Here is a 21,610-nt window from a genome sequence, read left to right on the forward strand (position 1 = left end):
CCCATCGCTGCCTCTGTGCCCCTGTACACAGACACACACCCAGGCACACACATTATCTCATGCCTGGGCCACTGGTGGGTTCCAGCCCAGCAGGGAGTGTCCCTGGTGGCATCAGGAATTGAGCTTGCAAACTCGTGTACACCTAGAGTGGGTCTGGTGGCCGGTGGTGTGGTGCAGCCTCTGTGGCCCCTGCTGTGGCCACTTTGGGTTTCCTGTGGGGCAGTCCAAAGCGGCCCCTCCCACCAGGGCCTGGTATCCCCATCCCTGTCCCCCTCCCCCCATTCTGCTCCTGGGTGGTCAGACAGATGGACACCCACCTGCCTTCGAGCAGGCTGGACTGAAGCTTCTCCACCCCCGTCCACGCGGACACCCAGGGTGGACATCCTCCCTCCCCTTCCCTCTCCTGGAATGAGAGGAATGTGGGCCGGGTCCACACAGTGGGCTGTTATCCTTCCTGCCTCCTCTTCTCCAGTCCGCTCCCTCTGGAGCCTGGCCCAGCACTGGAGGGGCACTTTGGCCTCCTAGGCAGGCCGCCCCTGGTGTCCTGAGGGAGACCCAGGGATGGCCTCAGGGGAGCTGGGTGTCCCCACGCCCAGGCAGGCTCTGCAGGGGGCTGGAGGCCGTGGGGAGCCTGAGCAGGTGTGAGCAGGAGGGCGGGAGCTGTTTCGGGCGGAGGGTGCAGCCGCCAGACGCAGAGCTGGGGAGCCCGGTGCCAGCAGCCTGTCAGCTGGGCCTCCAGAAGCATCAGGAGAGCCTGGGAAGGGGCTTGCTTCTCAGCAGCGGCCGCCAGCCGTCGCAACGAGGCCCTTTTTGTTTTTTACAACCCGTTTCACCGTTTCCAGAAAAGGTAGCTCACTTAAGTCAAAACAAATGCTCGTTCTGCTGTAGCTCTGCGCTCCCGCTCGCTCTCCCCAGCTCTCCGAGGCCCTTCTCTGTCCCTCTGTCAGCCTGGCATGAAGGTGGAGGCTGGAGGGAGAGGGGGTGAGCAGGCGCGGTGCGCACCTGGCTGTCCAGGGCTCCGGACCTGGCCTCTGGTGTGCCAGCCCCTCGCGCTCTGGGGCTTTGCTGCCGGTCAGCCCCTCCCTGGACTGGAGGCTCCCTGGGGTAGCACGTGGGCTCCAGGAATGCCCTCAGCACCCCTCGGGCCCGCCCAGCATCTGTTGACCGTCTCGGCTGCAGCAGGTGGGCCTGGCACAGGTTGACAGAGGAAGGCCCCTCCCCTGGTTTTGCCTGGGCATGTGCGGTCACCTCTACCACGGCCAGCACATAGAGGCCCTGTGAGCAAAGGCTGGGCTTAGTGGTCAGGGCATTCCCGCCCAGCTCCGTCCAGCTGGGGCAGCTGGGAGGGAAGTAGCCACACAGCCAGGGTCCAGGTACGGCCTGTCTCCCGGTCCAGGTTGTCTGGGCCTTGGAGCGTGGGAAAGGTTGGGCCTCTGGGGGTGGGGCCTGGCCTGAGGAACTGGGCCATGGCAGTGGGTGGGGGATGTCGACCAGCCCTCCTGGGCATTCTGGCTTCCGGAGTGGTTTTCTCAGCCAGCCCGGCACCCGGGCCAGGCCTCCGTGGTGTCCTAGGCAGAGCTGAGGCAGCGCTGGAGTTGGGGCTGGAGCCCTGTGTCTGGGGCCGCAAACCCTGGATTGGGCCAGCCGGGCAGTGGGGATGGCCAGCTGGGGGCTGGTGCGTAGTACAGAACGGCCTGCCTCACACAGCCTGACACCTCACACCGCATTCGGGTCCCTGTCCCAAGACGATGCTAACCTTGGCCAGATCGCTGTGATGAGAGCCTGCAGAGGATGCAGGGCACTGGCCACCGTGACCATGCTCACTGGAGGGGCCAGGGCAGCCTTGGAGTGGACAAGCCTCATCCAAACCCCAGCCCGGGCACTTGGGGCCGTGGGGCCAGCACTGATGATGCCCATTCCTTTGTCAGCCCCGTGGTGGGACCGCCACCTGGGATTGCGAAGACCTGAATTGATACAAGGTTCATAAAGCCCTTGCCGAGAGAAGGGCTAGTGCAGATGGTGCCAGGCTCGGAGCTCCCAGCCCGGGGGCTCTGAGCTGAAAGCCCCTTTGGCCCTCCCTGCTGCTTGGGGCTCCCACTGTCCCCTCCCAGGTTGCTAACCACAGCACTCCGTGGGCAAGGACCTTGCCAAGAGGAAAGAAGCCTCCAGCCCAGTTCCCGGCCAGACTTGGCCGTGCAGCTCCAGCCCTGGCCAGGGCCCAGGCCGCCTCTGCTCAGGCTCTGTCTGGGCCTGGCTGCTGGTCGGCGGGCGGGGGCTGGGGAGGTGGCAGCCAGGTCTGCCCACGCCTCTGCTGGCTGGGCACGGTGCCATGGCCAAACTCCTTGGAGGTGGAAGTGACACAGGAGCCCGCACGCTCTGTCTGAGGGTCAGGGGCCAGCTGGGGGGGATGGGGGGACTCTGGGTACCAGCAGTCCCCTCCCCCACACCCACCATGGCAGTGCCCGCCCAGCAAAGCCTGTAGGACTTTGTCTGCTTCCAAACTTCTAGCCCAGGATGGCGGGGGAGAAACGGACCCCTTCCGAGCAAGGCTCATGGAGCCCCATCGTGCGGGCCCAGGCTGGGGGCCCCATCAGGGAGCTGTCTTTGCACCTGCCCAGCGTGCATCCCCCAGGGCTGGCCTGCTGGTCAGAGAGTATGAGAGCCCTTGGCAGGACCTGCTGCCATGGGCTGGGGTTTTCAGAGGAGAGGCCACCTGGGTACCTGCACAGGTCTCCCACCAGGGCGAGTGGGTGAGTGCCCAGAAGGTGGTCCCTGGGACACGTGTGTGGCTCTGCCCCAGGGCAGTGGGGTCTCCCGTGACCTCTGTTTTCTTCCTTGCTGTGTCTATCACTGGAACGTCTTACAGTGAAGATATAAAGACATAATATTCATGTGACAAGCCTCTTCCGTTTTCAACATGAAAGGAAAAAGGAAGGAAAAGACACCCCAGACAAATGGCCCAGACTGAGGCAGGACACAGGGGGCTGCAAGCTGCCCACGAGGCTGGGAGAGGTGGAGCGGCAGGGGCAGCCCAGAAGGCTCGGAGCAAAGGGGGGCCCTGGAGAGCCCAGAACCGAGGCCAGAGGGCAGGGCTGGAGCGCTGTCCCATTTGCTCACTTACCACACTCTGGGACAGAGATTCCTTCATTATGGACTCAGGAAGGGCCCCAAGAGGGTGCCCCAAGTTGGGAGACTGGCTGGCATGGGGCAAGGTAGGCACACAGCAGGAAACTCTGCCTGTTACTGGTTTGTCCCCTGCCCCGTGGAGCCGGGACTGGGGCCGGCTGAGCTGCAGCACCCCCCACAAATCTCCCATGCAGTGGGACCCCCTTCTGGGATGGTGTCAAAACAGGCACCCTTGAGAGTCCCCACCCAGGGCCAGGATCGGTCTCCCGGGGGAGGAGGGCATGAAGTCCCATGCCTCCCCCACCCCCACCCCAATTCCAGCTTAGGGGACCAGTCAGGTCAGACACCCCTCTGAGCCTCAGGCCTGCTTCCTACCTGCCCCTGCCCCAGGTGGGTGGTCCTTGGGGGTGTGGGTGGTGGGTCTGCAGAGGTGGCCTGCTGCCCGTGCAGGGCCCCCAGGTGTGGGAGACCCTCTGAGCCTCTGAGCCTCGGTTTTCCTGGATCCTCAAACCGGAAGGGCCCTATGGGACGCCAGGCCGCTTCTTCCACCCAGCCTGGGGCCTGCCCACGGCCCCCACCCACCGTGGTGTGGGAGAACTCAAGGTTCTCAGGCCAAGCTCCTGGAGAAATCCTTTATCCAGACCGACTCCTGGACTCAGTTGCTTCCCACTGTCCCCGGGAAGGGCAGGGCGGAGGGACTTCCCTGGGAGGGTGCGGGGGTGGGAAGGCCTGGGGGACATGGGGTGGGCCCGGGCGAGGCAGGAAGAGGCCTCAGTCATCCCACAGGCATGGCCCTCTGCCTCCAGGGTCCCTGGAGCACAGCAGGGGCCGCCCTCCATCTCCTGCAGGCTCTACCCGCCCGCCTGGGAGTCCAGCACTTCCCTTCCCAGCCCAGAGTCCCCTCCCCTGGCTGGACATGCCTGTGGTCTGGCTGGGGCCCATGGAAGTCCCAGCCTTGCGGTCTGGGAAGTCCCTGGCTCCTGGGCACCTTTGCTCCCTGCCCCTGGGTCCTCGCACGGTCTCCCTTTGGCCTGATACCCACCACAGAGGTCAGTTCACACCTTGGTGCCCGGCAGTTCTCACAGACTCTTCCTCTGAGGCCCGTGGCCAGGAGAGGCCTCTCTCGTCCACATGTCCCATTCCCGCACGGGAGTGGAGGGAAGGGGAGGGGAGCTGCCAGGGTCCCCGCGGGGCAGCCCCTCCCTCTCCCCCGCTTCAGGGCCGTGCTGCCTCTCTGCTGAGTCACCCGGTGTCTGGGAAGCTCCCAGGGCCAAGCCAGGCTGGATGAGGCATCACAAATTCACAAATTCCCCCTGCCTCCCGGGCAGGGAAACAGCTGCCCTGACTCACCTTGGGCCGGGCCTGCAGCCTTCTGGGGCCCCCAAAACCCTTGCAAACCCCGCCAGGCCCCTACACTCAGCCTAATGGGATGGTGGGCCCCCAGGTTCCAGTTCCCTGTCCCCTGGGATGGTCCCAAGCTAGGCTCTCTGCCCATGGAGTAGAGGAGACAAGGTGCCGGGGGCCCTGCTGGGGTGGGGGCTGAGCAGTGCAGCCCAGACCACCCACCAGGCACCGGGTGCTGCTCTGCGCGGAGTACTCTGTGTACATCCTTCCTATGCGATCCACTGGTCGCCACGGTAACCTGAGGAGGCTTGATCATCCTGGCCTTGGCCACTGGGCTTGGGCAGATAGGGTATACAGTGTCGGAGGGTGCAGGTGGGCAGGCTACGGAGGCTGGCTGCCAGGGGAAACTCCAGGAGTGTCCTGGACCATAAGTGACTGCCTGCATCCCGCTGCCGCCGGTCAGGGCCTGACCCTGAGAAACCCTGGGGGCGTTAAAGCAGATGCTGACACTTCCATCCTCGGGCTCCTCTTGCATGTCTGTCTTCCTCTGTCTTGGCTCCTTTTCTTGGTCACCTGGGAGAGGGCACCCCAGTCTGATGAGGTGGTTAACTGGACCTGGGGAGAAGGTTGAAGATGCTGCCTGGGGGAAAGGCCGGCCCTCCCAGTGCCACCCAGGGGGTGGGCAGAGACTGCCGTGCACCTGCTGCTCCTGGACCTATCCAGGAGATATCTACTCTAGCAGGTCTGCCGGCAGCTAAGAGGCCTTGGCCTGCGAGAGTCAGAGTCAGAGCCTCCGAGTCGAAGGCCCGCCCACAGGGCCACCTGTTTCCTACAGGCCTGGGGCCCACAGTACGTGGCACCTGGCTGATGGGGGTGGGGGTGAAGGTGGATCATTCGGCAAAAGTGCCATTCTTGGGGGTTTTGCAGTAACGAGAGGGTGTCAGGGCCTCAGGGGCCTGAGCGGGCAGCTTCTCCCACCTTGGCTTCTTGGCTGTTTGAAGACAGAAGCCCAGGGAGCTTGGGACCTGATAGTCAGCCCTGGAGAAGGGCTCCTTAGCGCTGTCCCTGCCCAGACTCACTCTTGCCCCCTGTGTCCACAGCCAGCAGCCGCCTGATGGGGAACTCTCCGGCCTCCTCTTTCATGGGCAGTTTCCTCACCAGCAGTCTGGGCTCAGCGGCCTCCGCGCATCCCAGTGGCCCCAACCCCTCCCCCTCGGATCAGGCCTACCGTGGCTCCCACCCCACCACCTCCCAGATCTGGTTCTCCCACTCCCACGAAGGTAAGTCGGGGCCGGGGCTCCCAGCCGCACCGCGCGGCTGGAGCCACTGACTGTGGTGCCCAGGGCCAGTGGTGAGGCAAAGGGCTCCCCCGCTGTGGCTGGCAAGAGCCAGCTGGCAGACCATGCCAAGCACTCTGGCGAGGGGCTGCCTCCCTGTTGAGGAAGCCCCCACGGGGGAGGTGGTAATTGGTTGGAAACAGGGGGCCAGTCTCGCCAGTCAGTGATCCTGGCCAGATGTGCACCAGAGATGGTCAGAGAGGGAAGAAGGGGGTGGGGCCAGGAAGGCTCTGGGGAGCCGAGGAAATGTGGAACACAGCTGGGCTGGCCGGGCAGGGCTGCGCCCACCTCCTAGACTCGGGGAGGCATGGGCTCCAGATGTGTCAGCTGGGAGGGAGGGGTGGGGAGGAGAGAGCTGTCAGCAGACTCCAGCTGCCACCCTGGGGGCCTGGCCGAGAACAGAGCCCCTCCCGGCCCCTTCCTCCCCCTCGCTTGCAGCCTCACACACACAGTAGGTGCCTCATGTGTCTCAGGCCTCGTAGCTGGAGAAGGGCCCCTGCAGACCCTTCTAGGACCCTGGGGGTCCCCTTGGCTTGCCCACGGAGGGACAGAGCTCCGCACCGCCCAGCTCCCCACTGTCCGCTCAGCCCCTGGGCACTGTGACGTGGGCAGAGGCCCTGGGCCCCAGTGTCCCCCACCCGAGCTTCCTGGTATTGGCTTGGCCACCACAGCGTGGGAAGGGTTAAACCCGCCAGCGGCTGGCACACGGAGAGGTAATTGCAGTTGGCAGCGGGCACAGAGGGCTCTCCGCTCCTGGCACCGGCACCGCCGTAACTCAATGACTGCTGAGCAGCGGGCGTTGTGTTTGCAGAGCACGTGGACCCACACACCGCGCCCGCTGCCACCCGCGTTCCAGGCGGGGAGATTAGCGCCCAGTGCTGCTGGAGAGCGAGAGAAACTTCTCTTTGTGCAACAAGAAAGGGGCTGTTTTCCAAACAGGACAGGTGACGAGTGAGGGACAGTTGTTAAAATAATCTGGGCTTTAAGCGCCGTGTGGAGCGCACATGTTGGGCAGGCGATAAGGAGCAGTTCTCCTCCCCGGTGGAGGGGAGGCTGGGCTGGCCCTGAGGACCCAGGTGGGCAGAGCAGGCTCCCTGGCCGAGACACCTCTGCAGCCTGCTTCCCACCCCTGCCTCTTAGCAGCCTCCCCGGGGGAGACCTGGTGCAACAGTGCCAGGCCCTGGTTCGGGGCTTCCTGGGCCGGCCATGGGTGGACCCCACAGGCTCGTGGCACCCCTCGCTCCCCTGCTCTTTCCAGCCCTTCCGCCTTCTGTGGCTGTCAGGCACACTCCTGGCCCTGGTGGGAGCATCTGGCTCCCAGGACGTCTGTGGGAGGGAGGGGAGGGCCGATTGCTGTGGCGAGGGCAGGGGATACCCACAGCAGCCATGTGGGACCACCTCGACCGAACTAACGGCCGCTGCCCTGCCCTGGCCCAGCCACAGGTGTGTGGGCACAGCCAGGCTGGCTGCAACGGTGGCCCCGGTCAGGGTCAGGATGGCAGAGCTCTGCGTCAGGAGACATATATCCCCCGCCGCTCCGGCCCACCCTTGGGGACCTTGCCGGCAAGGAGGGCAGTTTGTGGGCAGTGCCACCTGCCCTGGGGCCCGGGGAGAAGGTGCCCCTGTCTTGCCCCTCTGGGGACTGCTGGGGAGAGGCGGGTGGGAGGCAGCCTGCAGATAGCACCCTCAACGGCCTCCAGACACTCACTTCCCCCGGCCAACGGCTGCCTCGGCGGAGCTGCTTGTGGGACACCCCGCCGCCCACAGCCACAGCCTCAGAGCCACCTGGCAGTGACAGTTGTCACCACCCAGTGGGATGGGACCAGCGTGGGGGTAGCACCCTGGCTGTGCCGGCCCCCTACCCACCCTGCCCATCCTGCATGTTGGGGAGGCAGCTACTTCGAGGCAAGGGCAGTTTGAGCAGCCCTGAAACAGCCCCGGGTCCTCCTCAGGCTGGACGTGCCCATGGTCTCACGGGGGAGGGCACGCGTGTGGGGCACTGGGCTCAGTGGGCAAACACTGGTGGATGCAGGACAAGGGGAAGCAGATGGGGCCTCCGAGCCTCCCACCTCAACACAGCCTCTGCAACACGGGGTGGGTGGGGAGCAGGGCCCATCCGGGGCTAAAGATGAGTGTGGGAGAGCAGCAGCCCCTGGGGAGAGCACCCCAACCTGCCGGGTCCCACCTGAGGTAGCTAGTGCATCTGTCCTGGGGACCACACCACCTCCCAGGCCTGTGCCTCGGTCTCCCCCTCACACTCCCCCCTTCTCTGCCTCCGGGTAGGCTGCCCAGCCTGGGATCCCCTTCCTACGGGGTTCCCCTGCCCTCCGCCCTCTGCAGCCTCGCTCCGACAGGCCACGTGGTGTGGCTGCCTCGCTGTGAGCTCCCGGCGTAGAGGCCGGCGGGCGGGCGGGCGGGGCCGAGTGGCAGTGCTTGCTGGCGGGCTGCCCTGGCAGCTTGCCGGGCTGCTAGTTTGACTGGGTGCCAGCTGGCTCCCTGCGTGCCGGGGCCTGTTTCTCTGCCGTGTGTGTTCAGGGGAAAGGGGGGAGAGGTGGGCGGGGGGCACGCGACATGGCTGGAGAGCGGGGGCCGGCAGGCACGGTGGGCTGCCTGGGCGGGCTGCTCAGAGGTCTGACCTCACCCTCATCCTTTCACCACCCCCGGGATGGGTGGGAAGACAGGTGCCTGGCAAAGCCTGCTTGCCGCCCCCTCCCCAGCCTGGGGCTGGTCAGGGCTAGGCCCTTGAAGGGGTTCTTAGCTTAAGGGCAAGGAGACCAGGATGGGCTCGGGGATTGTCAGCGTGGGCCAGGAGGGGTATGGGCCCAGGTGCCTTTCCACTCCAGGCAGGGCCCCCCAGCTCTCCGTGGGTGGACCCAGTCCACCATCTGTGGGACAACTGCTAGAGCAGGGGCCAGAGCTTCCTGGTTCCCTGGTGGAGCAGCTGGGGTGCAGGAGAAGCACCCCGGAGCTGGAGGAGCCGCCCAGGAACATCTGGCCTGGGGCAGAGCTCGTCTGTGCAGCCCTCGGGCCTCCTGGCCCCCCAGGTTCACCCAAGTGAGGGGTCCTGCCAGAGACTAGACTTTCCCTTCTGGGGCCTGGGGTGGGGTGGGCGGCGGAACTGGCCCAAGGCAGGGGTGAACCAGTGTCCAGCCAGCCTGTCCTGGGTGGGTCCTAGCGGGGGTGGGGTGCAGCACAGCTGGTCCTATTGTCAGCAAGCCTGGCCCCCTCCCTCCCTACCCCACCCCCGGCGGCCTGGTGGGACCACCCACAGGGCCATGAAAGGGGATTCTGTTCCTGGGGGTTCAGCTGGGGAGGGATGGGGGCCGGAGCTGCTGTGCTCCCACAGCCTGGGCTACTTATGGTCTCTTGTGCCACCTGGAGGGGGAGCCTCGAGAGGCAGCAGGCACATGTGCCAGCGCTGGCCGTTAGCCTGCCTGACCTCTTTGTCAGAGCCGCACCCACCCCGGCAGCCACTTCTCCATCCAAGGCTGGGCTGACCTCCCGTGGGGGCAGGGGCTGCACCAAAGGGCCACTGGGCACCCCCTGCCGTTCCTGGCGCCCCAGCTTCCCTGAGCCCTGTCAGCTGTCCCTCTGTCCCCCTCTGTCCCCTCTGAGGCTTCAGGGCTCACCAGGGCTTCTGGGAGCATGTCTGTGTGAGGGACAAAGGTCCCAGCCAGTGTCACCATCTGTGTGTGGTGACACCGTCTAGACAAGCCCTCCACCAGCCCTTCTCTGAGGCAGGTCCCTGCCCTGGACCTGGTCCTTTTCCCCCAGACCCTGGCAGCTCCAACCCCTTCTCCTGGCCTCAGTTTTCTTGGTGGCCAAAATGGCCTCTGAATCGGCCCCCACAGGACCGCTGACGATCCCTGCCCCCCGCCCAGTGAAGATGCCCCCACGTCTCAGCGGCACCCCTCACTCTGCCCACCTGGCCCTGCCCATGCTGGAGGCGAGGAGCTGGGTCAGTGGGAGCAGCTGGCTCCTCTGAGATCTTGGACAGCATGGGGGAAGGGCCCGAGCTACCCAGATCCAGATGTGGGGATCAGGGCTGCCCTGCCAGACAGGCCCTCTCCCGCCAGCTTCATCTTAGTCAGAAGGAGGCCTGTCCCGTCCGGACCTCTGACCCCCTCCAGAGCCTTCTTGGGCCAGCCCTCCCTGTGACCTTGGCCCCTCACTTGGCCTTGCGTCAGCCCGCCTCCTCATCAGGGTCTCAGCCTCTGGGGACCCCTCTGTCCTTGCAGGTCCCCTGTAGCAACTGTCCACTGCTGGGCCGGGGGCCGTGGTGCCTTCCTGCGCTGACATTGCAGCAGGGGTGTGTGTGGGCAGCCCTGGGCCTGACAGGGCTGGGGAGAGGCCTGGTGTCACATCCGGGTGTGGGGCTGGCTTGCATTGTTCCTGTGGCCCCACGCCCCGTGTCTTAGACACCCCGGGGTGGTGGCGGGGGGAGGCGAGGCTTGGAGTGTGCAAGAAGGCAGCGTGCGGAGCCGGGTGCAGGAGGCCTGGGCAGGGGCGGTGCAAGGGTTCCCTCCAGCTGAGCTCCCTGGCAGTCAGAGCTGCCGGATGGGGTGTTCGTGAGGGTTTGGGAGGTCGTGCCAGCTTGTTCCCAGCTCCAAGCTCTGAGATTCTGTTATCTTCTCCATCTTTAGTCCTGCAGCGAGCCCTGGGACCCAACCCTCCCCAGCCCGCAGGCCTTGCTCCCTCGCAGGGACTGTTGCCGAGCCCTGCATCTCTGCTCTGTGCGGCCTGAGCCCAGCTCCTCCCTGCGCAGCACGTGCCAGGAGCCCAGGACTGTCCACAACCGCCTGGCTCCTGGGCTAGCTGCCCGCTGCTTTTGTTCCAGAGGTGCCCGCGGCAGCCTGGCACCTTCCCCCGGCTCTGAGCCACTCCTCCCGGCCTGGGAACAGACCGAGGCTGCCAGGCCCAAACCTGGGGTGACTGGGGGTCAGTGTGCGTGCGTGGTGGGCCAACTCTGATGGGATGGAGTGGAACAGGAATCATCCTGTGCCGCCCTCGGGCCCCCACCCCAGCCCCCAACTGTGAGAGGCTGAGGCCTGGCCACTCCCTGAGGGGCCCAGCTTCCAAAGCCACCTTCAGCCCCAGAAGGGGTCTCGCTAGGCTCCTCCCAGCAAAGCCCAGGGTGGTTGGTCCTGGGAGCTGCACTTTGATGCACGGCCTGGACACCCATGGGTTCTGACCACTGTAAACCTGAGAGGGCTTATGGACAGAAGCCGGAGTGTTTGGCAAGGAAGAGGGAGGACATGGGGAGGGGGCTGTTGCAAGGTTACCCACTTCAGATACTAGAGCCGGGGTGGTGGCAAGCGTCCTCCCAACTTGTTGCCAATGCCCCTCCTGTACCCAGGGCAGACATTATTAGTCAATCGCAGCACTTTCTAAACTGCATGTGGATGCAGCCTCAGAATCCTTCTTAATCCAGCATTCTGGGTGGTCACTATCGTTTAGTAGTCTTACGCACCACAGTCGAAACCCATTGGCACCCTGAGTGAAAGGGGTGTCACATGGGAGAGAGCCAGCACCCAGTTAGTGTTGGGCATTGGGTTGGGACCCCTAGCCTGGCACGTGTGGCAGAATTCAAAATGACAGGAGTGTGCAGGACCCCAGGAGCAAGGGTGGTTTGCCTAGCTGTCTGCAGGGATTGCTGTGGGTCGAGAAAGGATGGGATCTCTCAGGGCTGGCAGGACATGGGTGCAGGGATGGCGTGGTCTGGTGGGGCTCTATCCAGAGGGACTTTAGCCTCTGCTGAGCCCTGGAGGGTGGCCCCGACCCAGAGGAGATGGGTAGTTGAGATGGTCCGATCCAGGTTTCCCAGAGCCTGCCCAGAATGGCTGGCTATGTAAAAGGATGGTTCCTGGTCCCAGGGGTTGGGGGCTCAGCCAGTCATGTTGTGGGCAGCTGCCCTTGGGACCTGATGCCAGAACCCTGCTGGCAGCCCCTGGCCTTAACTCAGGGCTCAGTGGTGGGGAGAACTTTCTAGCAACTTGAGCCTCCAGAGAGGTGGCAATGCCTTTGTCAAGGTGGCATGGGGGGCAGGGGGCATCCGTTGCAGAAGGCCTTGCCCTCGTGGGTGTGCGTACAGGGAGCTGGGGCAGGACCCTGGTAGCATGGGGGTGATCAGAGCCCTGTGCGTCAGGCCCCTGGAAGAGTTTGCTAAGCCTTCAGTGTCTGCACTGAGCTCTGTGGGCCTGGGGGTGGGGATCTCGAGGGACCCTGTGGTGGGAGGACCCCTGACCCCCACCCCGCTCCGGGGATTCTGGTCCTCTGTTGGCTGGCCATGCACCCCTCCCCCAGGACCTGGCCAGGAGCACTCCCACCATAGGGGATGCTGGGGGCGGGGTGCCGGGGCGTCCCAGCAGCCCAAGGACCTGGTCTGTGCTGCCCCTGCCCCGTTCAAGACTGCTTCCACTTCACTGCACCTCATTAGGTGCTGATGGCGTCAACCTTTTGTCCTCCGTTGCCACTTATGTCACAGGATTGGGTTGCCTCCTGGCGACTCAGAGCGTGGGGCCAGGATGGGGGGCATCCTCAGTGAGGTGTTCCCTGAGGCCCAGGGCCTCTCCCCGGAGCTCACCAGGGGCCTCCAGGTCTCCGAGGGCAGCAGGGCCCAGGGATACAGCGTGGGCTCGCGTGTCAGTTGGGGTGATCACAGTAGCCCGACCTCAAGGGGTGTGAGGGCCTGGGAATGACGGGGTTCTGGACCACACCACCCCTGAAAGAGTACTGGGTAGAGGAACTCTGACACCCGTCCGCTGCTCCCTGAGCCCCCTCGAGAGCCCTGCACTACCACCACGTTCTCCTCTGCAGAAGCCCCTTCTCCCAGGCTGGACGCAGCGGCCCTGGCTTCTGGTTTCAGAACAGCTGCTCTGATTCATGAAAATCATTTTTTATTTTCTTCTTCAGTTCAGAGAGTACAGTCTTGTTGGGAAAAGAAAGGGTCCTTTCTGTGGCTGGGCTGGAAGGACTTCTCCCCTTCCTCCCTCGCTGCCCCCCACCCCAGATACCCACCCGTCCGGGCCTCTTTCCTCACACTCGCCCCGGCCACCCCACTCAGCCCTGGCCCATACCCCCTCTGCTTCTTCTTCCGTCTCCCCCAGCTGCTCCCTCCTTCCTCCCTGAACCTTAATTCCCCTTCTGGGGTCCCAGAGGGTGGGGCTTCAGGCAGGCTGGAGATGGGGGAAGGGCCCCTGGTAGATTTCTGTCCCCTCATCCCTGGCCACCATCTCAGGGTCAGAAGTGGAAGGACGTGCATGGCCATCGCCCTCCCACTGCCCCCAAAGGGTGCGGCAGGAAGGAGCCCACCACTTGGCCAGCTGAATGCCTGCTCCCCGGAGGGCGGGTGGGCGGGAGGCCCAGACCTCCCGAGGGGTCATGGGGGTCTGTGCCTGGGAAACGGCGTCTGGGAAGGAGGAATTTACAGACTTCTGTTTACCAAAACGAGGCCCCGTAAAACATTTAACAGCAGCCAATTAAAGGAGGACAGCTGTGGTGGTTTAACCGCTCCCCATACTACACACACAGGCCTCTGCCCCCCTGCCCCGGCCCGCCCCACCCCCGTCCGGCTCTCTGCTTTTGTCAAGTCTTCCAGGAGCTGCGTTTAATCTAGGGAACATCTGCTCCAGATGTGTCTCTGCACACAAACCAGGCCAGTTGGCCAGGCTCTCCGAACTCAGCCGTGCCCTCGCAGGAGGGGGCTGCAGGGGGACAGGCCTGGGGGGCGGTGGGCACCTTCCCTGCGTCCTCAGATGGGCCTGGGATGTGAACCCCCAGTGGGGAGACGTCTTGGGACTTCTCAGAGCTTTCACAACGTGCACGCTGGTGGAGAGCCTCCGAATGGGGCTGGCACGGGCCGTGTTCTGCGTGGAGCACCTCTTGGGGATAGCGTTCCAGAGCTTGACCTCAGATCCCCTGGGCTAGAGAACGTGACACTGCGTCATTAGGGCTGAACGGTGGCTACTGCCGAGGGGGCTGCCAGGAGCAGGGTGCAGGGTGCGCCATTTGGACTGGGGGCCTTGATCCTGGGGCATCCCAGAGTGTCCCTGTTGGATGCCTGCCCATTTCCCATTCTGAGTGGTACTCCTGGGGCTCCTTGTCCATCCCTCCCTCTGAGCTGGGTTCCACAGCCCCACCCACGCTGGCATAGCTCCCCCTCAGCCTCAGACCTGCCAAGGGGCCTCTGGGCCCCCCACGCTCACGGTGAGCTCCAGGGCTGCCCCCCATGCCCCCACAGATGCCCCCCGCGCTGAGACAGAGCCGGCCTTCACTCTCCATCTCAACAGCTGCAGCAACGTGGCAGGCCGGCCTCCAGGCCTCTGAGCGCCTGGGGGCCTGGAGGTCTGTGCTATGGCTCTGAGCCTCCCCTTCTGGAAAGGTGTTTGTCTCGTGTATTCTGTGGAGCGGAGCGGAGCGTGCGGCCATGAGTTGCCACAAGGAGTTCCACTGAAACGGCAAAGGGCTTCTGTCCTAAAAGGAGTTTGGAAAACAGTTAATGAGCAGGTTCACACGGAACTCCCTGACTCAGACTCGTCCGTGACTTCAACACGACGCACTAAGTGGGGTGCTGGCACCCCTGCTCCCCAGGCATGGGGCTCGCAGCTCCCTTGTTTCAAGGCACAGTCATGACCTTGTTCAAACACTTGCCCTGCGGCCCGCGCCTTCCCCTCGGGGACTGCTGCCTCAGGGCCCTGCTCCAGCCCCTCCCTCTCCCTGTCCCTGAGGCCACTGCTCCCTGGGGAGACCCGGTGACTCCTACTCCCTCGTCAAAGCCCAGGAGCCCCAGAAGTCAGGTGGGAAGCCGCTCCCAGCAGCCGGTCACTCTTGGGACAATCATGGGGTCCCCAAGACAAACTCATTTTCCATGGGGAAAATGTTCAGAGCATTAGCTCAAAGCATGAGTTGTGGAGTAAGACAGCGTCCTGCCCACCCCAGCCCAGCCAACTCGGCCATCCCAGCTGCAGGCCCTCCACCCACCCCTGCCCCCTCACTGCTGGGCCTGGTGGGGAAGGACCAGCTGTGAGGAGCCACATTCCAAGTGGCTGGTAGCTCTGGGCGTCCAGCAGACACACCTCCCCTGGATGTGCCTGGCCAGGACGCCAGTGCCCAGATGGGCCTCCCCGGCCAAGTGTTAGTTCTGTCTGTCTTCATCCCTTCTGGGGGGCAGGGTGTGTGTCCCAGGTGGCCAGAGCGAGGTCCAGGGTGTGGCTGGTGTTCCTGTGCTGGGCAGGGCCAGGCCAGGAGGACAAGTCCAGGCCCCTCAGAGGGACAGAGAGGGGCCTGCTTGACCTGACTGGGAAGCTCCAGGGAGGGTCTCAGGCTGGGGACCAATGCAGGGAACTCTCCTGGGGGCGATGCTGCCACGGCTGGGCACCAGCTCCTTTTGCAGATCTCACAGCACAGAGGAGGCCCGGCTGGTGGAGAGCCCCATACCTGCGGCCTCCAGCAAGGCAGAAGCCTGTCACACCCAACTAAGTCAGCCCCGGGGTGTGGGTCACTGACCCCAGAGCCGCTTGCTCACCTGGAGGCTATGGGTGGTGCAGGCCCAGGTCGTGTCCAGCCCTGCCCCTCCTGGCCAGACGCTCAGCCAGGGCTGCAAGGGCCTCTGTCCACTGTGTGTGACCACCGCGTCTCCCTCCTCCCAGGACGCTCTTCAGAGCCCCTTTTGTTGCCCTGCCTCAAAGCTCCCGCACTGCTAAGTGCTGCTGGGTGAGAAATCAAAGGCTCCCTCCTCCATCCTCCACTCTCTCCCCAGCCCATCAGCAATTCAATTTGTGCCACACCGGAGGGATGGTATTAGTCGAGTCAGAGTTAATATGATGTATTGATGGGTTGATTTCCCACCGGCGGGCTGCACGCACCAGGCTCCACGGGGCATCGCTCCCGGGCCACCCGCCAGCTTCTCGCCTCCCTGGGGTCAGGGCGGGTGCGAGCCTGGGGCCTGGAGGTGCCTCTACAGCTGTCTCCTTGCTTCTCTAGCTCCAGGGTACCCCAGATTTTCAGGGAGTCTGGCATCTACCTTCCTACCCATGAGCCACTTGGATCACCATGGAAACAGCAATGTTCTCTATGGGCAACATCGTTTCTATGGAACCCAAAAAGGCAAGTGCTGGTGTGGGGCCGTGAGGGATTGCGTGGGGCCTGGGGCACAGGTCATCCTGGAGGGGTGGAGGGCAGGGCTGGGGGCTTCTGGGGTGCCAGGTAAACGTGGCCAGCCTGGGTGAACCCTCACCTCCAGGTCTCAGGCCACGGCAGGGATAGGGGCTGGAGGAGGGTGGGCCTGCTTCTCAGGCCACTGGAGACTTTGAACTGCAGGGCCCAGGACCACAGCCAAGCAGCAGGTTACATGCCGGGGTCAGGCGAGCTCGCTGAAAACACAGCCGAGCTCCCTGAGCTCTCGTGGCTCAGATGGAAGCATCGCAAACAACCGTGGCCCTGAGGGGTGGCACCCAGGTCCCTCAGCACCTGGCCTTTTGCTGTAGCACCCCCCGCCCCGCCCCAACAGGGGTCCCAGGGACATCGGGTGGGAGTAGGGAAGGCCCCCCAGAAGCCTGTACTTCGTGCCTCACCAAGCTAGGCAACACGAGGCCCAGGACCCACCCCACACCTGGGCCTGAGGTCAAGACAGGGCAGGGGACGGGTGGCGGGGGGGGGGCGGGCGGCAGCAGGGAAGGGGGGCAATAGCGTGCCCCCAGCAGACAGAGGAACATCTACCCTGTTGGCAGGAGGTGTCGCTGGAGAGGGGATGCTGAGGTTGAGGCTTTGCTGATGAGAAGGCGGGGTTGGTGGAGCCATGGGGAGGGCATTCCGTGAAGAGGGCATATGCTCACGCCATGCACACACACACTCACACGTCTGCGTGCAAAGGAGGGCATTCCGTGAAGAGGGCATGCTCACGCCATGCACACACACACTCACGTCTGCGTGCAAAGTAGGGCATTCCGTGAAGAGGGCATATGCTCATGCCATGCACACACACTCACACGTCTGCGTGCAAAGGCCCAGCCTCAAGGAGCCCGTGGGAGATGTAGCCACCTGGAGATGAGACAGGTGTGGGGAGTGGCATGAGGCCTTGCTGCCCTGTCTGCAGGATTTTCCTTGGTGGGGTGACGTCTCATTTGCATTTTATAAAGATCTTCTGGGGGTGGTGCCCAAGAAGCTGGGGCAGAGAGATTTTTCGGTTAGTTACTGTGTTTAGATGACAAATAATGGACTTGAATGGGGACATGGGATCCCATGGGAGACCTGAAATGGGCATGAGGGTCAGGGGGTTCCCAGATAACCAGCCATTTATGGCCCAGGCTGTAGGAGGGCGGCGCACCTGCAGAGGAGCAGTTCAGAGGGGAGGGGTGAGTTCAGCTTCCTTGCAGAGGGACTGGGGGACCTGCCTTCCCAGGGGTGACTGGACATTCATGGTGGGGGGTCAGTGCCAGAGGGGCAGGTTAAGAGGTTGACCCAGGCCAAGGAGAGGGACCACCTGGGTAAGGAGGGTGGATAAGGACAGAAGCAGCTCCGGGGAGCCCAAGGATCCCCAAGATCAGGGCTCTGAGTGGGGGTTGGCTTCAGGTGGCAGCAGCTAAGCAGAAGAGAGTCCTGAAGGGTCTCACAGAAGGAAGGGGACCCCAGAGAGGTGACCCTGCGAGGCAGGTTGGCGGCGGGCCTGTGGCCAGCCCTCCTGCCCTTCCACCGCCGTCCCCAGCCCCTTCTCACAGCCTCGCACTCTGTGACCTCAGCTTGTCTATGTCCTGGAGCCCATCTTGCATCTTTGTCCAGGCAGGGCTAGGGAAGGCCTTGGCCCAGCCCAGGGCTGGCCAGCTTTGATGGGTGCAAGTAAGACCCCGCCTACAGACAGGGCCAGGAGAGCTCCCCAGCCCCATCAAGGGTAGGGATGGACGCTGGACGCTCCCAGGGAACCAAGTCTCCTCGGGGCTGGAGGCCAGGTGCACTGCTGCCCAGAGGACAGCCCCCCGCAGGCGTCAGGCTGAGCACCTCAAACTCCCACATCAGCCGCTTGTGTGCTGCTGACAGTGCTTGTCAGGAGCAAGCAGGTGGTCCCAGCCCCAGAAATCGGACCCACAGCTAGGGACCCCCTCCAGGGTGTGGGCCCCTGGCTTCCAGGAGCACTCACTGGCTGGTGGCCTCCTGCTTTCACAGTGCTGTGGTGGAGCCCCACCCAAGAACACTTCGGTTTTGGAAATTGAGCTAATTAGGTTTAGCTACACTCTTCCCCCTTGCTTTAATTAGCAGGAAATTGACAAGTAATTTACATGACTCAGGACGGTTTTACAAGTTCTGAAGGTTTCTTTTGTTCCCTCTCTGCTCCATGCCATCCAGGGTGCCAGCTGGGTGTAGATGGGGTTGGCCCTCCAGGGTCCCCAGAGACAGGCTTAGGGAGCTGTGGGTGTCCCCAGGGCGGGCTGGGGACCCAGGTAGAGAGCAAGGCACCCCAGGTTGAGGGGCCATGCTGGACAGCAAGCCGTGGCCCAGCGCAGGGAGCTGGGGTACACCTGCCACCCACCCAAGCTGGATGGGCCCAGAGCTGTAGAGGCATTGAGAGCCCATAGTGGACTAGGTGGGGACGGCCATCTGGGACCATTTTCCTTTCTTTAAATGATCCTAGGCCCCCAGCCTGGCTGGGGGCCTCCCAGGGTATTCAGGAGGTAGGTGGGCCCGGTCCTTCACACCCGGCCCATTCTCAGACACATACCTGCCCTGGGCCTCACTTCCTCCTGGGGGTCTTAGCACTTACAGGGGGCTACTAAAGGCTGTCCACTTTACTGTCCACAGTGCACGGTCCTGCTTACAGGGGCGTCTCTCAGGCAACTCTCCACGTGGCTGGGCATCCTGAGCTGTGTGCTGTGCACTTAGCCATTCCCCAACTGTGAGCCCACAGCCTCCGCAGCTTTTAAGGTTCTGACAGCTGTTTGTAGAGACCCAACCAGTTTACACTCCCCCAGCATCGTGTGGGGTTGGGGGAGAGGCCCGTGGCCCCAGACCTCACCCCCTGGCTCTGGTCAGGGCACACTGCCGCCCGCTCCTGCCTTCCCTTCACTAATCTCCATGGGTACAGCCGGGCACAGGGGCTGGGCTCTTTGCAGCTCCCATCTCCTAGGGGCTGAACATAAGTCAAAAGCTCTGGGGCATGGGGAGTCAGTGTTTAATGGGGACAGAGCTTCAGATTGGGACGATGAAGAATTCCGGAGATGGACAGTGGTGAAGGCTGCATCACACGAGTGTACTAATTACCACTGAACGGCACACTTAAAAATGGTTAAAGTGGTGAGGTTTACATCACGTGTATTTTACAATTATAAACCTTCCTCATAAAGTGCCAGTGGGTCAGTGTCAGCTGGCAGTGGGGAGGCACCTGGCACAGTGTCTTGGGGGCACTGAGCCCTCCAGCCCCTGCCCCAGGCTTCCCGGTGACCTCAGCTCTCTCGGCACACAGATAACTTCTACCTGCGCAACCTGCCGCCCCAGCCCACGCTCCTGCCCGCCAACCACAACTTCCCCAGCGTGGCCCGGGCCGCCCCCGGCCACCCCATCGGCTCCTGCAGCCGCGACCGGGGCGAGGCCGGCCACCTGCAGAAGGGCGCCAAGGAGTTCGACCGCTTCCTCATGGGCAAAGAGAAAGCCGGCAAGGCGGCCGAGGGCAAGGAGCGGCCGGCGGTGGAGGAGGACGTCGTCAGGGGGCGGCACAAGCTGGTGCTGCCCATACCGGGGGACTCGCACTGCAAGGAGGGTGGCGTGGCCCGGGGTGCCTGCGAGGGCCGCCCCAAACACCTGGCCTCCTGCCTTCTCAACACCAAGGTGCTCGACGGTGAGCTGGGCAGGTCCGCGCTGGCCAGCTGCGCGGGGGGTGTGCTGGGGCGGCCGGGTGTGGGCGTGCCGGCCTCCGGACGCTGCACCAAGGAGGCAGCCGGCCCCGTGGAGCCTGGGCCAGCCTTCGGCGAGTGCCTGGAGCGGAGGCAGCTGCTGCACCATGCCGTGCCCTACACGGTGCCGTCTGGCCTGCCCGCCGGGCCGCCCCCACCCCTCAGCACGGCCGCCGGCTCCTTCCCCTGCCTGCAGCTGCATGGGGGCCCGGATGGGCTCTGCCCCCTGCAGGACAAAGTCCCCCGGGACCCGAAGGCCAGCGGGCCCACCTTCGTGCCTTCCGTGGGACACCTGGCCGACAAGAGCCGCCCGTTCCAGGTGGCCGAGGCCTGTGCCGTGGCGGGTGAGGGCAAGGACCGGCACCTGGATGGGGCTGCAGTGCCTGACCATGCTGCGCTTTATGGGGTCTCCTATGCCCACCTGAAGGCCGAGGGCAAGGGCGAGCGGCGGCCCGGGAGCTTCGAGGCGGCCCTCAACCCCCGGCTGAAGGGCCTGGAGTACCTGGACAGCGCAGGCCCCGAGGCCCCCTTTCCGGGGCTCCCCAAAGCAGGTCTGGACAAAAGCGGCTACTTTGAGTTACCCGCCCCCTCACAGGACTGCGCCCGGCCAAGTCACCAGGACCCGTTGGGCGGGAAAGTCACCCAGGCCTGCTGCACTTTAGACAAGACTGCCAGCAAGGAGACCCCTGTGGGTGCCCCCGGGGCCCAGAAGGTGGCTCGTATCCGGCATCAGCAGCAGTCGGTGGCCCCCGAGGTAGAGCCGGGGGGCAGCGGGGCTGAGGCCAAGCGCAAGTCTCTGGAGCTGGCGTCTCTGGGCTACGGCGGGCCGCCCCCGCACCCCTGGAGTGTCCAGTCGGGCCAGGGGGCCGCCGTGGCCATCAGCGAGGAGTGCAAGGCTGGCGCCTACCTGGACCCCTTTGGCGGCACCCTGCAGCAGGCCGCCCTCCTGCCTCAGGACCTGCCCGCCCCGCCTGACGAGGTCTCGGCCATGAAGAACCTGCTCAAGTACAGCAACCAAGCACTGGTCGTCGGCCAGAAGGTGCCCTTCGTGGGCCTGGGGGGCCTGAAGGCCAGCTGTGCCCAGCAGGACGGGAAGTTCCCCGCCTCCAAGGGCACGGGCCAGGCTCCCGGCGACATGGAAAGGCCCGACTGTGCCCGAAGCCGAGAGCACGACGCTCCGCATGGCGATGGGGAGGTGCGGCAGCCGCCTGTGGGCATTGCGGTGGCCTTGGCCCGGCAGAAGGACACGGTGAGCCGGGCGGAGTCAGCCTACAGTGCCAACACAGGGCGGCAGGGCCGGGCAGCCCCCGCCTTCAAAGGTATGGCCCCTCCACAGAGAGGGAGGCGTGGGGCTGTGTTGCTGACCTGCCCTCATCCACGCACCTGAGGCTCCCAGGGCTGTGCCCTGGGCCTTTGTGCCCATCACCTCCCCATGTCTCCAGGCCCTCCCAGGGCTGCCCTGCCCTGCCCCTTCCCTGCGAGGGCCACGGGGCAGAAAACCCTCTCTTAGTTCATCGGCCCCCCTGGCTCGAAGTAGGGTTCCTGCTGGCTCCCCAGCCGCCCCAACCCTCGCCCCTTTCTACCATCTTTAACCTGTGCAGCTGGCGGTGGGCCCCGCTCCGCCCACGCTCTGGACCTGGAGGCCGAGGAGGAAAGGGTGCGTCTGTGCGAGGACCGCTTGGGGCTCGCCGGCCGTGAGCTGCTGCTGCAGTAAGAACCGGGCTGCAGCCTTCGGGGTGGGGTCCGGGCCGTGCCTCTGGGCTCACCCGATATTGCCGTGTGGGATTAAGTGGCCGCTGTGTCAGGTTTTGTGGCCTGTCTCAGGCACAGCTGTGCACCCACCCCAGGCTTTGCTGGCGTTTCTGTCGCTGTTGGAGGGAGTTCTGCTAACTCCCCCTCCCTCCTCTGCTAATTCTCCTTCTGCTG

The 21,610-nt window shown here is 64.3% G+C and overlaps 1 protein-coding gene across 7 annotated transcripts in view; it reads left to right on the forward strand.

Moving 5' to 3' along the window:
- Positions 1-21,610, forward strand: part of BAHCC1 (BAH domain and coiled-coil containing 1) — a 54,400-nt gene that overhangs the window by 13,895 nt on the left and 18,895 nt on the right. For all 7 annotated transcript variants that reach the window (XM_060290294.1, XM_060290295.1, XM_060290297.1 and 4 more), the window contains exons 2-5: positions 5,571-5,750; positions 15,789-15,911; positions 19,258-21,003; positions 21,286-21,394. In XM_060290294.1, the coding sequence (XP_060146277.1) occupies positions 5,571-5,750; positions 15,789-15,911; positions 19,258-21,003; positions 21,286-21,394 (2,158 nt within the window). The remainder of the gene's footprint in view (positions 1-5,570; positions 5,751-15,788; positions 15,912-19,257; positions 21,004-21,285; positions 21,395-21,610) is intronic.

This window comes from Globicephala melas, chromosome 20 (genome assembly GCF_963455315.2).
Source record: "Globicephala melas chromosome 20, mGloMel1.2, whole genome shotgun sequence".
Taxonomy (NCBI): Eukaryota; Metazoa; Chordata; class Mammalia; order Artiodactyla; family Delphinidae; genus Globicephala; species Globicephala melas.